General features: G+C 29.4%; 4 protein-coding genes across 4 annotated transcripts; 2 read left to right on the forward strand and 2 right to left on the reverse strand.

The window, feature by feature from the left end:
* Positions 1–519: 519 nt before the first annotated feature.
* LOC123305304 (general transcription factor IIH subunit 3) lies at positions 520–3,178 on the reverse strand. The gene is made up of 5 exons (XM_044886991.1): positions 2,675–3,178; positions 2,006–2,221; positions 802–937; positions 669–705; positions 520–600 (listed from the first exon to the last, which is right to left on the reverse strand). The coding sequence occupies exons 1-5, from the start codon at positions 3,113–3,115 to the stop codon at positions 537–539; spliced, it is 894 nt and encodes a 297-aa protein (XP_044742926.1). The 5' UTR covers positions 3,116–3,178; the 3' UTR covers positions 520–536.
* A 1,615-nt stretch (positions 3,179–4,793) lies between these two features.
* Positions 4,794–7,253, forward strand: LOC123305064 (zinc finger protein 658B-like). Its single transcript, XM_044886669.1, has 2 exons — positions 4,794–5,568; positions 5,840–7,253. Exons 1-2 carry the CDS (start codon positions 4,917–4,919, stop codon positions 6,802–6,804), a joined length of 1,617 nt encoding a protein of 538 aa, XP_044742604.1. The 5' UTR covers positions 4,794–4,916; the 3' UTR covers positions 6,805–7,253.
* Positions 7,254–7,802: 549 nt separating this feature from the next.
* On the reverse strand, positions 7,803–10,684 carry LOC123293978 (DENN domain-containing protein 10-like; the record flags this gene model as incomplete). Its single annotated transcript, XM_044875004.1, has 5 exons — positions 7,803–8,084; positions 8,859–8,976; positions 9,385–9,483; positions 9,553–9,656; positions 10,594–10,684. Coding segments are annotated over 5 exons (690 nt in total), but the record flags the coding sequence as incomplete, so codon positions are not given.
* A 2,184-nt stretch (positions 10,685–12,868) lies between these two features.
* Positions 12,869–13,412, forward strand: LOC123290615 (protein FAM32A-like). Its single transcript, XM_044870870.1, has 2 exons — positions 12,869–13,154; positions 13,218–13,412. The coding sequence occupies exons 1-2, from the start codon at positions 12,939–12,941 to the stop codon at positions 13,338–13,340; spliced, it is 339 nt and encodes a 112-aa protein (XP_044726805.1). The 5' UTR covers positions 12,869–12,938; the 3' UTR covers positions 13,341–13,412.
* Positions 13,413–13,610: the final 198 nt, after the last annotated feature.

The raw sequence follows: 13,610 nt of genomic DNA on the forward strand, positions 1-13,610 counted from the left end.
AAAATTTGGAAAAGGTATAAATACGATGTAAGTTTAATAATTAATTTGTTTAAAAATGAGCTCTCTACGTTCTAAGTTTTCCTCCATCAAGTTGAAATAATATTCTTTATAAAACTCCTATTCTAAACTACATTCGGTTTGTAGGCTTATTAAATTGGAGAAAGTTAGAAATGGTTTTAATCTCTTCATTTGCATAAAAATACACCTTTATTTAGACAAATCGGACTATAAATTTAATTTTCAATTTAAATATTTTAAATTTTCAGTTAGAATTAAAATTTGAAATTCAAACCTATAATGGACCTTTACTCGGTGCACAATTTTTCAATAGAAAAGGGGAAGAATTTGGTGTTGTTTCCTTAAATAGTACCAAAGTTGCTACCTATGTGAACAATGAAGATACAAATTTCAAGAAAAATAGATATAATCTTAATATATCGGGAATATTCGAATTGGAACAATCTGATAACGAAGAAAATGAAATAAAATAACAATGTAGTTTTTAAATTTTATTTACAAATTAAATAGAAGTTTTATTATAGTTTAAGTTTTTTCTTCTTTGGTTTTGTTGGCAATGGACCGGGCATTTTAAACACAGTACTGTAAAAAATTAATACGTTAGTATATGTGAACGAAGCTTTAGACTGTGTGAAAAGAAATATACTTACTGGCATGTTGTACAAATTGGACTGAATTTACAAAAAACTAAAAAATTAAGTAATTTTTAATTAAATATAACACAGTTTAAGTAATTGACTGTCATTTAGAAAAGTTAAACACAACATATAATATGAAACTTACTTGATAAACAAACCGAACAAACGTATCCGATGTCAATAAGTTCTCTATGGCAAAAACATGCAGCTCTATAATCAACTTTAACAGGTGGCGGCAAAACTAATTTTTGTCGAACTGGAGGTTCTGGCAGGAACACCCACTGATAATGAAATGTAATCTTTCATTAAAATCTTCAAGTGTAATCAAACAAATACAGAATCGCGGCGATTAATTACCCATTTATATATACTATTCAGTTAAAAATTAAACATTATTTTCTTTGAAGGTGTTTCACGGTAACCAATCAGAGGCCAACATTTATATTGGGATCTGACATATGGGCGGGGCTAAAACAACATGGCTGACATAAAGTGGCAAATTTTAAAAATAACATAGCAATACATACACTTTGTGCAATGGTTTGCCTGGGACAAACAAAACCGAGTAATCGTAATTTTACTGAAGGTGAAATACTATTGAAAGCAGATCATGTGATTAAATGTGGAAAAAATCAAGTCGAAAGTGAGGAGGATTTGCTCAGTTTAACGTCATACTGTTTACAAACAACTAATTTTAAAGAGAAGCCTCATCAAATCGATATAGATAAATAAATATCTCTTCAAGTATTCTTGATGTCAAAACACAGTAATCTTTTTAGATTTAAACATATTAGTTCAATAATACATTATAAATTTACTTGATAAGACATAATCTTTTTTTTTTTTTTTTTTTATTGAAATGAGCACACTTTTTGACTTGGTAAGATATTTTTTAATCGCAGTGTTTTAAGACATCAATTTTCTCAAAATTACCAAAATAATTTTCAACTTTCATGTAATATTTGCCTGCTTGAGGCAAATTATGAAAACTCAGATCTGTATTCGTATTGGAACGACTTTGGCAATTTTTCACACAACACTTTACCCTTTTGTGTTCTTAAATTGAGATAACGCCATCAATTATTTATTATTGTAGTAATTATAACTCGCAAAAAGCAATCAACTCCAAACATTTCAATGCTCAACACTAAAAGCTGTAACTTGAAATTAGTTCCTACTTTGATAACCAGGTGCCATGCCTCCTTTTGTCAGATCCCAATACTCACCGTCGAACTTAAACGGTAACGAAATATGCGTTTTAACTACAATGTGACTACTAAACCAGGTAAATCGCTGCGATGGAAAAAAAAGACATAGAAACGAAAATTTATTAAAAATCCAAAAATTACCAATAAATATTGTAAAAGTCCCTGTAACTGTGGTACTTTTAAGTAAAGTCCATTTGTAATGTCACAACCTTGTTGTAACAAACTTAAATGTTGATCCAAGGAGCATACATCGATTACAATATTCAATTTTTGGGCTGTAAATATCACGTTCATATAATTCATGTATTGAGACGCCGAATCACTGCTACCGGTCACCACTAATATTCTAGAATTTAACTACAAAGAGGAAATAAATTATTATCCATTTTGAGTTCAATTTATCCGCATACAACAGCGAACTTTACAAAAAGTCGGCATAAATCAAAAAAGCTAACGTGCTTTCCTTCAAAAGTAATAATTCTCAAAAATAAGAAATTTACAATACGTTTTAAGATTTGTCATTTCAAATTTATAGTAAGGAAGCCCAAGAGGGGATTTGTTTAGGGCTAATATTTTGTGGAGGTACTGAAGAAAGTCCAAGGAACCCCCCATGTCTTAATCTGACGCGCTCGAGTAACTACAAAAATCCCCTCTTGGGCTCCCCTACTATTAGTGCAAAACAATAAAAATTTAAAATCGATCCATTGTTTAGTTAAAATTACATTTAAAAGCGTTATTATTTATCAGTGGTTTTTTTAATTTTTACCGGTTTTCGTAGTTACTTCTCCTGCGAGTGTGCTAATAACTTACCTTACTACCTGGTACTTTATTACGAATAAACCGAACTATATAACAGAGAGCCATCGATAATGCTCCGGCTAATAAAGATTCACCACTAGCAATTGGTTTTTGTTTTGTTAACATTGTGGCTAAATTCTGCTTCACTGTTCGTTCAACCATGGTAAACACTTCATATTGTCCATCAATTTGTCGTACATCAATTGGTTTACCTGCTCCAGGATATAGAAATTCGGTGGCGGCCGTGTGACAAGCTATCATTGCTAATTTATTTTGTCCTTTTTGCATTAAATGTGAATTACCAAATGCAATCACTGCATCTAAACATTGACTTAAAACATGTGGATTTTCTTGAATAATTCGTTGAGCCGGATTTGTATCTAATACCACAACTAATAAGCTTGTTTCATTACTTTCCATTGATGAATTATCCTTTTCTTTAGTTGTATTCATTTTAATTTTACATACAAAAAAAACTACGAATAAAAAACACGGTTTTATTTTATGGTTAGCTTAGAAGTTTGACAATTTGAAAATTTGAAATTGAATTGACAGGCTAATGTTTATTATATTCTTTGGTCTATCCATAGAGTTCTATTGAGTATTGGCCACGGATCTAGTAATTATAGTAGGGATGTAGTATAAAGTCCTACTTTAGACGAGGGGTGTGTATCACTCAGGGGGGAAGCAATGTGCCTACTTTTGATTGGCTGCGGCTCCCATTTGCGGGAAATTCAAATAGAACGATAATATTTCGTGTGTTTTAGATTTTAAAATTTCTATTTCCATGGTTTTAGATTGCCTCAAGCAATATGCCTGCTTTCGATTGGCTGCAGCTGTTCGCACTCTCAATTGCGGGAAAATTGAAATGGGTAACGAATTCTGCGTGTGTCCGAGCAAAAAATGTTTCTATTTTGAAGTAAAATCTTTTACCCTAAGAAAAAAAATGTATTTTTATACCATGTATATATGAAATATACATAGTATATTAAGTTTAGTCCCAAGTTTGTAACGCTTAAAAATAATGATGCTAGGAACAAAATTTTGTCATAGGTGTTCATAAAATCACCTAATTAGCCCATTTCCTGTTGTCCGTCCGTCCGTACGTCTGTGGGCACGATAACTCAAAAACGAAAAAAGATATCGAGCTAAAATTTTTACAGCGTACTCAAGACGTAAAAAGTGAGGTCAAGTTCGTAAATGAGCATCATAGGTCAATTGGGTCTTGGGTCCGTAGGACTCATCTTGTAAACCGTTAGAGATAGAACAAAAGTTTAAATGTAAAAAATGTTCCTTATCAAAAATTAAATAACTTTTGTTTGAAACATTTTTTCGTAAACATCACTATTTACCCGTGAGGGCGTCAATTAGGCGAAAATTTTATAATATGTACTATACTTGATTATCAGTTATGTATGTGTCACATGTTTGTATGTGTAATGTAATAAAGAAATCAACACTGACTATGCATGGTATTTCAACAATTAACTCAGTCAATTGTTTGTTTTCACTTGTTCTTTACAAATTTTACTTTTCTTTTGATTATAAGATTATTTATTTATGTTCTCCACACACGTCAACCATATGTCAAACATGTTTCCATGCTTACAAACGAATCAAAAACACTTAAAGAAGGCTTTGAGCATATTTTCATCATGCGCCTAGTTAACAGCCAATAGAAAGTAGGTACAATGATACCCTGCCTCTTCACCTTGAGTGAGACTCACCCCACTCGGTTATACTCCATCCCTTTTAAAATATTCCTATATCCATGGTTGAATGGTTTTATTTAGTTTTGAGGCACTCACAATGAGGCGCTCTTTTACGCCATAAATGTTATTTTGTGCCTCATCTATCTATATATTATATGTATTTCTATGAGATAGACCATAGAGATATGACAGATTGTGTATAATCTCTATGAGGTGGACAAATATTACTTGAAGGAAATTTTTATGAATTAATCAATTAATTAATAAACATAAAATAATTTCAGTATATAACACATTCAATACAAAAATGAATGGTAAGAAATTTTTAATTTAAAAAAAAAATATAATTCGTTTATATTTATATTACAATTTTCATTTTCATAGATAAATTATGTTCAGAACTGAAAATTAAACAAGAACCTAATAACGAAATAGACGAATTTTATTCTAATAGTGATAAAATATGTGACGAAAAAATTAAAATTGAACAAGAATTACATACAGAGATAATAGTAAAAAATGAATATGAATATTACGACGAAATGTTTGAAGTAACTAAGTCAGATTATGATGACATTCTAAAAGAAACTTATTCATGTGATGTTTGTCAACAAAAATTTGTTCACCAACAACATTTAGCTCAACATCAACGAATTCATACTGCGGAAAAACTATTTTCATGTGCTGATTGTGGCAAAACATTTACACGAAAGAACAGTTTAGTTCCACATAAACGCATTCACTCGAGGAAAAGATCTTGGAAAAAAACGCTTATAAACAATCTAACTTCACGAAGCCGCAACTCGTCTCAAGAACACCTAGAAGAGCATCGTCATCAAACTGATCAGGATTCTCAAACTTCTCACAGTGAAGATTCATTAAATAAAGAACATAATCAGGTTTCTGCTCAACCCACACGTGCTGCTAAAGTGAGATGCTTGCAAAATTTGACTGAAATTACACGAGCAGAAAGGTCTTATGATTTAGATGTTTCACGAGAGCGTGCGGCCCAACGTGTAGCTAATGAAAATAACAAACAACGAGAGCGACGTATACAAGATTTGCGGCAGCGTGCGGCAGAGCGTGTAGCTTCTGAGAATGATGAACAACGAGAGCGACGTCTACAAGATTTGCGGCAGCGTGCGGCAGATCGTGTAGCTTCTGAGAATGATGAACAACGAGAGCGTTCTATCGGTAAGATCGAAAAATATTATTCATATTTCATCATTTTATTAGTAATTCGTACTTAAATATAATTTCCAAAAAACACAATTTAAAAAAAAAATATACCGAGCAAAGCTTGGTCATCCAGGTACTTTTCATTAATTAATCAATTAATTAATAAACATAAAATATTTTGAGTATAAAACACAATCAATACAAAAATGAATGGTAAGAAATTTTTAATTTAAAAAAAAATTATAATTCGTTTATATTTAAATTACAATAATTTTCATTTTCATAGATAAATTATGTTCAGAACTGAAAATTAAACAAGAAGATGATAACGAAATAGAAGAATTTTATTCTAATAGTGATAAAATATGTGACGAAAAAATTAAAATTGAACAAGAATTACATACAGAGATAATAGTAAAAAATGAATATGAATATTACGACGAAATGTTTGAAGTAACTAAGTCAGATTATGATGACATTCTAAAAGAAACTTATTCATGTGATGTTTGTCAACAAAAATTTGTTCACCAACAACATTTAGCTCAACATCAACGAATTCATACTGCGGAAAAACTATTTTCATGTGCTGATTGTGGCAAAACATTTACACGAAAGAACAGTTTAGTTCTACATAAACGCATTCACTCGAGGAAAAGGCCTTTAGGTAGACATAAACGTATCCATACTGAGGAAAAACCATTTTCATGTATTGATTGTGGTAAAACATTTAAACGAAAGGACAATTTACTTCAACATAATCTAATTCATACTGGGGTAAAACCTTTTTCGTGTAATGTGTGTGATAAAAGATTTACTCGAAATACAACTTTAATTCAACATAAACGCATTCACACCCGGGAAAAACCGTTTTCGTGTAATGTGTGTAATAAAAAATTTACACAACAACAAATCTTAACTAAACATCAACAAATTCATACGGCAGGAAAACTATTTTCATGTAATGAATGTGATAGAGAATTTGCACGAAATCACAGTTTGCTTCAACATAAACAAATTCATACTAGGGAAAGGCCTTTTTCGTGTAATATGCATGATCAAAAATTTATTCGAAATACACATTTAGTTAAACCTATACGAACTTATACTAGGGAAAAACTCTTTTCATGCGATGCTTGTGATAAAAAATTTACACGAAAGGAAAATTTGATTCAACATCAAATAATACATACTGAAGAAAACTCATTTTCTTGTAATGCTAATGATTTATTATCTAGTCAAATTAGTCCATAAAATATAAGTAAGGTTACAAAAATTCCCATAGAGCTAAAAATTGGTATAAATGTTTAGAATACTATTATAATTGAATTGTGAAAAGTCCCCATCAATTCCCCTTGTGCAAACAATTTTATTGAAAAACTATTTTTGTTGTTAAACTCACCTTTTTGCTGAAACCTTCCCCCCCCCTCAATAAAATTTTTTGCACAAGGGGGATTGATGGGGACTTTTCACAATTCAATTATAATAGTATTCTGAACATGCATTCCAATTTTTAGCTCTATGGGAATTTTTGTAACCTTTAAAGTGTTATTTGACTGGATAATTAGTGAAACATAAAGGAATACTTAGTGGGCCACCGTATGCTTGTGAGTACGGTGAGCTAATTTTTACGCACAAGAACGAATTAAACCGATCATAAAAATCTTATTTGGATTGATAAATAAAACATGTTTTTTATGAAACAAGTGTTATCTTTAAATACCTATCGTTTAATTTCAGTAATAGCAACGAATACATTTACATATAGAAACTCACAAGTCCACTTTTTGTGTCCCAGTGATGTTTCCAAAAAAATGTTTCAAACAAAAGTTGTTTATTTTTTTATAAGGAACATTTTTTACATTTAAACATTTGTTCTATATCTAACGGTTTACAAGACCCAATTGACCTATGTTGCTCATTTACGAACTCGACCTCACTTTTTACGTCTTAATCACACTATAAAAATTTCAGCTTGATATCTCTTTTCATTTTTGAGTAATCGTGATGACAGACGGACAGACGACAGACATACGGAAATGGATTAATTAGGTGATTCTATGAACACCTAAACCAAAATTTTGTTCATAGCATCTATATTTTTAGGCGTTACAAACTTGGGACTAAACTTAATATACCTTGGTATATTTCATATACATAGTATAAAAAAGAAGTATTAAAAGTAAAATATATATTTTATTTCTTAACAATCAAGTAAAAATATAAAATATTTGTAAATAAATTTTCTGCATTTCTCTACAACATAATGATATTCTCTGCAAGTGCTAAATTAAATAAAAACATTTCAATATTAGCATTAAACTTTTTCGAACGTAAATGTTCCAATGTTATAAATTTTTCATTATCACCATTGTTCACATCGACTGTACCTAACGATTTTAATTGTGTAATTATATCATCAACTTTATCTGACAATATACATTCGATATCGTAATCGGATACATTTGTGTCTTGTGATAATTGCACCATTGATAAGGCAATTTCTTTATGTGTTTTTGTCATAGTGAAAGACTCTGGAAAAATTGTACAAAAATTACATAATTTTATTATTTGATAGATCTAGGGTCATATACAGGGTGGACCATTTTCATCTATAATGGATAATAGCTCGTTTTGTAGTTAAAATTGCAGAGTTTGATGGGGGACATCCTGTTCTGACATCAGATTGAACCTAGTTATTCGGGTTGCCAATTTAGATTCTAAACGGTAAAAGATAGAATAACACTTTAAATTAGACAGTTGATCCTTTTAAAAAAACTAACAATTTTTATGTATGACATTTTTTTCAAAAAAATTAGCTTTCCGAGGAAATGCAACTTAAAAATATGTCATTATTGCCTATAATCGAAAGGAAATACGTTTAAAGTTTATCGGTAATTGTAAGTGAAAGTCATGGACACAGGCGAATGTCCTCTATTACACTTGGCAACTTTTGACTAGAGAATTTTTTTAGACTATACGATTTTCGAAAAAATACTTTAGATGAAAAATGTTTTGTCTTTTACCTTTAAGATCTTAATTTTTTATTAAATAAACCCGAAGAACTGGGTTCAATCTGATGTCAGAACATGATGCCCCATCAAACTCTGTGATTGTTTTATAAAGTAATTTTATTATAATATTCTTAACGATTCATCTTGGAAGTTTTCTTAGTTTTTAACACTATGCCTTCATTTAAAAATCGTAAACGATAAAATCAATGAAATTACTTGTGTGAGCACGAAAACACCCAAAACGAACACATTGGCAGTCATTATTACTAATATTAGTAAAAAATTTTGAATTACCTTTTGCATTTGGCATTATTTGGATTTCTGCGTTTGGAATGTTTACACTTAAATCGAATAATTCTGTTTTTGTGGTTATTGATTTTTGAATCGTTCCAACAACGTACCAATTTTTGGACTGTAAAAAAATTAAAATGGTGTAACGAAAAGTGATTCATCAGCTAAAGTATCTCACAAAAGCATCATTGAATTATGATTTTACACTTAAAAAAATTGATAACTGTGCATATATTTTAGCTGTGTAAATACCTTCGAGTGTTATGGAAGGGGGATATGTGAGATCAAGAGAGGTGGAGGCTATAAAGTGATGGTTTTTACTTTTTAGCCCAGTGAAGTGGGCGAATATCAAGCTAGTATTATTATATATATTATTTAAAAAAATATGTAATATAATAAAGATAAAAAAAATGCTAATTTGACTAGAGTGGTACGTCTTCAATACTGCTATACTACCTGAGTTATTTAGTACTTAGTCCGATAGCTAGCGTATTTAAGTGAAAAACATAAAAAATTTCCAATTACCTACCTTAAATTCTAATAGTTCATTCGAATTATCTTCCACCCATGGATGTAAATAAAAATTTGGATCTCGACGGCGTACTAAAGATGAAATTGCTTTCATATACTATAAGAAAAAAAAAATTTTTTTTTTTAAAATTGAGTCAAAGTTTGAGAATAATTGTTCATAACATACTTTTAACAAATCATGTAAATTATTATGGTAGACCAAAACTCGGCGTTTTAATAAAATCGCATTGAAAATTAATATCGTTTCCAATTGAAATATTTGAATTAAATCTGAGAAAAAATAAGTTTTATTAGTCAACATTTTCATAGTTGTTTTTAAGTTAAAGTTACAACATTTGCTGTTTTAAAAAGGCGCAGATAATACAGATAAAAGGGAAAATTTTCTTGCATTAAATTACAGGAGTTTTTTTTTTTATAGGGTCAGTATCATTCCAAAATACCAAAAATCATCAAAAATGGCATTTAAAACTCTTTAGATTTTAGGAGAAAGTATTTTTTTTTAATTTATCCTGCCCGTCCTTAGTTACTTTGTGCCCATACTACTAGTTTGGCGTGGCTACCATGGATATAGGAATATTTTAAAGGGGATGGAGTATAACCGAGTGGGCTGAGTCTCACTCAGGGGGAAGAGGCAGGGTATCATTGTGCCTACTTTCTATTGGCTGTTAACTAGTCGCATGCTGAAAGTATGCTCAAAGCCTTCTTTAAGTATGCTCAAAGCCTTCTTTAAGTGTTTTTGATTCGTTTGTAAGCGTGGAAACATGTTTGACATATGGTTGACGTGTGTAGACAACATAAATAAATAATCTTATATTCAAAAGAAAAGTAAAATTTGTAAAGAAAAGTAAATACGTGAAGTATTTATGCTTGTTTTAAAATAATTTTTTCAACGATATAAGTAACCTAAACGCAACAATATTCTATTCAATTTAGTGAATATTCAATCTTTAATCCTAGTGTTACAACTATTATAAATTAACTAATATAATTCTTAAGAATGTCTCGAAAATACGTCGATTAATTTTCAATACTAAATTTCAACGTATTATAGAATTTTTAAAATATGAAATTAATGTAAAAATTTATTTGGGATAATTATTACTTATTAATGTATTGAATTATGTACCCGTGAACTTAATCTTAATGTAAATAAGTGAAGTCTTATTTTTATTATTTTACGAATTATGAAATATCGAAATTGATGTACCTTTTATATTGCCTGTTTGATCAGATTCATTGAACTTTTGAATTTGACACAATCCATTTTCATTTGAATTTGAAATATTCCCTGTATAAATGGACCAATATAATTTTTGAATTTCAATTGGATTATTTGATTGCACATATTTTTTATTTAATAACTCTAAAATATGATTAAATTTATTTGGATTATATTGATTTGATTTCAAAACTATTGCAAAGTTTTTGATATGTGAATTATTATTTATATTTTCTTCGGTTAGAACATAAAACCAATGAGATTTAATTTTCAAAAAAGTGAATTTTTCATTCATTTGAAAAGTACATCTTTGCGTAAGGATATCACGTTCTTCGTTGAGTAATTTTGGATAAATCCATGTCCATAGTATATCATTATTCTTATCTTTTTCTGTAAAAGAAAATTTATACTTAAAAAAAAAATTACATCGGGATATAAACCAGAAAGGGAGATAGAGATTTAATCGAATTATATCATCGAATTAAAACAAGTAACAAACAAATATATTTTTTACTGAACTCTGGAGAATTTATGTTGATATCGGGAGTCAGGATAGTCTACACGATTTCGGGAGTCTCGCGATCGAATCTGGAGAGGTGGCAACTTTACTTTGAGAATACTTTAAATTTTACCTATTATGTAGATACCTAAAAAAGATAATTCCATCTTTCCATACCGTTACAAAATAAAAAATAAAGTTTTGAAATGTCAAATAATGTTAGTCTACCGATGTTTTGCTATATTTTGAAAGATCGCAAAATATCAAAGAATCGTCTAAAGCTTTAGGTACGTTCATCATAATTTTTCGATTTCACAGGAAAAATGGCCTTAGGAAAATAGTACTCGGAGAGAGTACGATATACCTGTTATAAATTCGGTGATAAGCGCGACTTTGCAGAAAATTATTTAAAATTATTATTATATAGATCTCTTTCAATAATTTGATTAATGTATACCATTTAATATAAAATAACTTAATTTATTTATTTGATAAAATTGATGGCACTATTCGTCAACGACATCTAAATAATCATTAATAAGTTTGATTTGAATATGTGACATCTATTTAATTTAATAATTAATAAGTTAAAATTGCAGTGTAATAGTTTTTAAGCAATCATTTAATGTTAATTTCCACGATCGAGAGGGCAGAAACAAGAGGTATATGAAGAAGCGTATCAAGAGTGCTTGTATAATCTTAAAGATGTTCCAAAAAATTTTGATCCAAAATAAAATAAAAATTTTAAGTCGTACAACTCAACAAATCATCTATAAATGTAAAATTCTAAATGAAATTAACTCAAAATGTTCCCGATAAAAACTTATGACGATTTCAATAATTACATCGACAGTTTATTACTACATACCAATTCTGAAGTTGAAACATTTCAAATACAATGCGAAGAACTAAGAAAACGGGATTTACAAATATCTGAACGAATAGATCTAATATTACCATTTATGAAAACTGTGAATGCATGTAAATTAAGTCAAAATTACAATGAAATACTTATAAATATGACTGCAATGGGTTTAAATGATTTAGAAAATAGAGTTGTGTATTTTGAGAATATGTTTCGGGATATCGATAGTAAATGTTTATGTAATAAATTTTTTACTCCGAATTATATTCGAGATGAAATGTATGTTAAATATTTTACAAAATAGCTTGTAGTCAGTGTCAATCCTAGGTGATAGAGCCGTCGGATAAAAATTTAAGACTAGTAAACTCTACCTAAGGATGGTACTGTTTTTATTTAATAAATATTTTTATTCTTACAGGTACTGTAATCTTTTAGAATTAAGCCTTAATCTGAAAAATTATAGCGAAGAGTTGGAAGAATTAATTTCTGAAATTAATATTCAATTGAAACCATTAACTACCGAAGTTGTAAAAGTACGTTTGAAGTTTTTTTGAAATAATATTCATTTAGCATTAATTTCACTAATTTTGAACTAATTACCACTTTACGAAATCGATCTAATTTTCTGAATTCCAGGAAATTTAATTCTTTAAAATCATTTCAGTTTTTTTTCACGCCCTTATCAAATAATTGCCAGAGTTACATTGCACATTTATTAAGAACATAATATTATTTTTAGTCTAATAATGTAAACGTCTGTTATTTGATGAACCAACAATTGGAAATGTTGCAATGGATCGAAGAACAATTAAATAAAATCAGTTTTCAATTAACAGATATCATAAATGTTCAGGCATTTATCAATCGAACTTTGTAAAATATCCCTGAACGCACCCATTAAGGTACTTTTAAGTTTCGCCATAATCTTTTTGACAGCTTGTTTGACAAATAAAATTTTGTAAATAAAAAATGTCTGAAGACGATCCATACGCACATGTTGCAAAAGGTCCCTTAAAATTAAAAGGTGACGGTGGTATTAAGAAAAAGAAAAAAAAGAAGGATAAAGAAAAATTAGAGCAAGCTGCAAAAGTGGTTAATAATGACGAACAAAAGAATAATGAAACTGTCGTCGTACAAAAGCGTACCAAAGCAGAATTAGCATTCTTGAAGATGCAAGAAAAAATGGTAAATAAAAACAATACCCTTTTTGTTTTTGGTATGAAAATAATTCATTGGTATGTTTTACAGCAAAATCAAAGAATTTTGGAAAAAGCCTCAATGACCCATAAACAGAGAGTTGAAAAGTTTAATCAACATTTGGACAGCTTAACAGAACACTTTGATATACCGAAAGTTTCATGGACAAAATAAATATTTGGTTGTATTTTTTTACTTAAGTTCAATATCGTGTATAAAGTTTTCGTCTTACATGTATTTTAGATTTTATTTAAATATAATTGTATTTTTTTTGTAAATTGAAAGTTGCTTCGTTAATGTAAATTTTTCTATAATCCGGGAGCTTTTTGGAGAAAAAATTTATTTGTAGGATATGTTGGAAAGCTTTTACAGTTTGCAACTATCCATTTCTGTAACATAAATGGTAAAAAGTATCTTAGTCTAAGAGACAGAGCGTGATTAAAT

The sequence above is a fragment of the Chrysoperla carnea genome, chromosome 1, assembly GCF_905475395.1.
Source record: "Chrysoperla carnea chromosome 1, inChrCarn1.1, whole genome shotgun sequence".
In the NCBI taxonomy this organism is placed as follows: Eukaryota; Metazoa; Arthropoda; class Insecta; order Neuroptera; family Chrysopidae; genus Chrysoperla; species Chrysoperla carnea.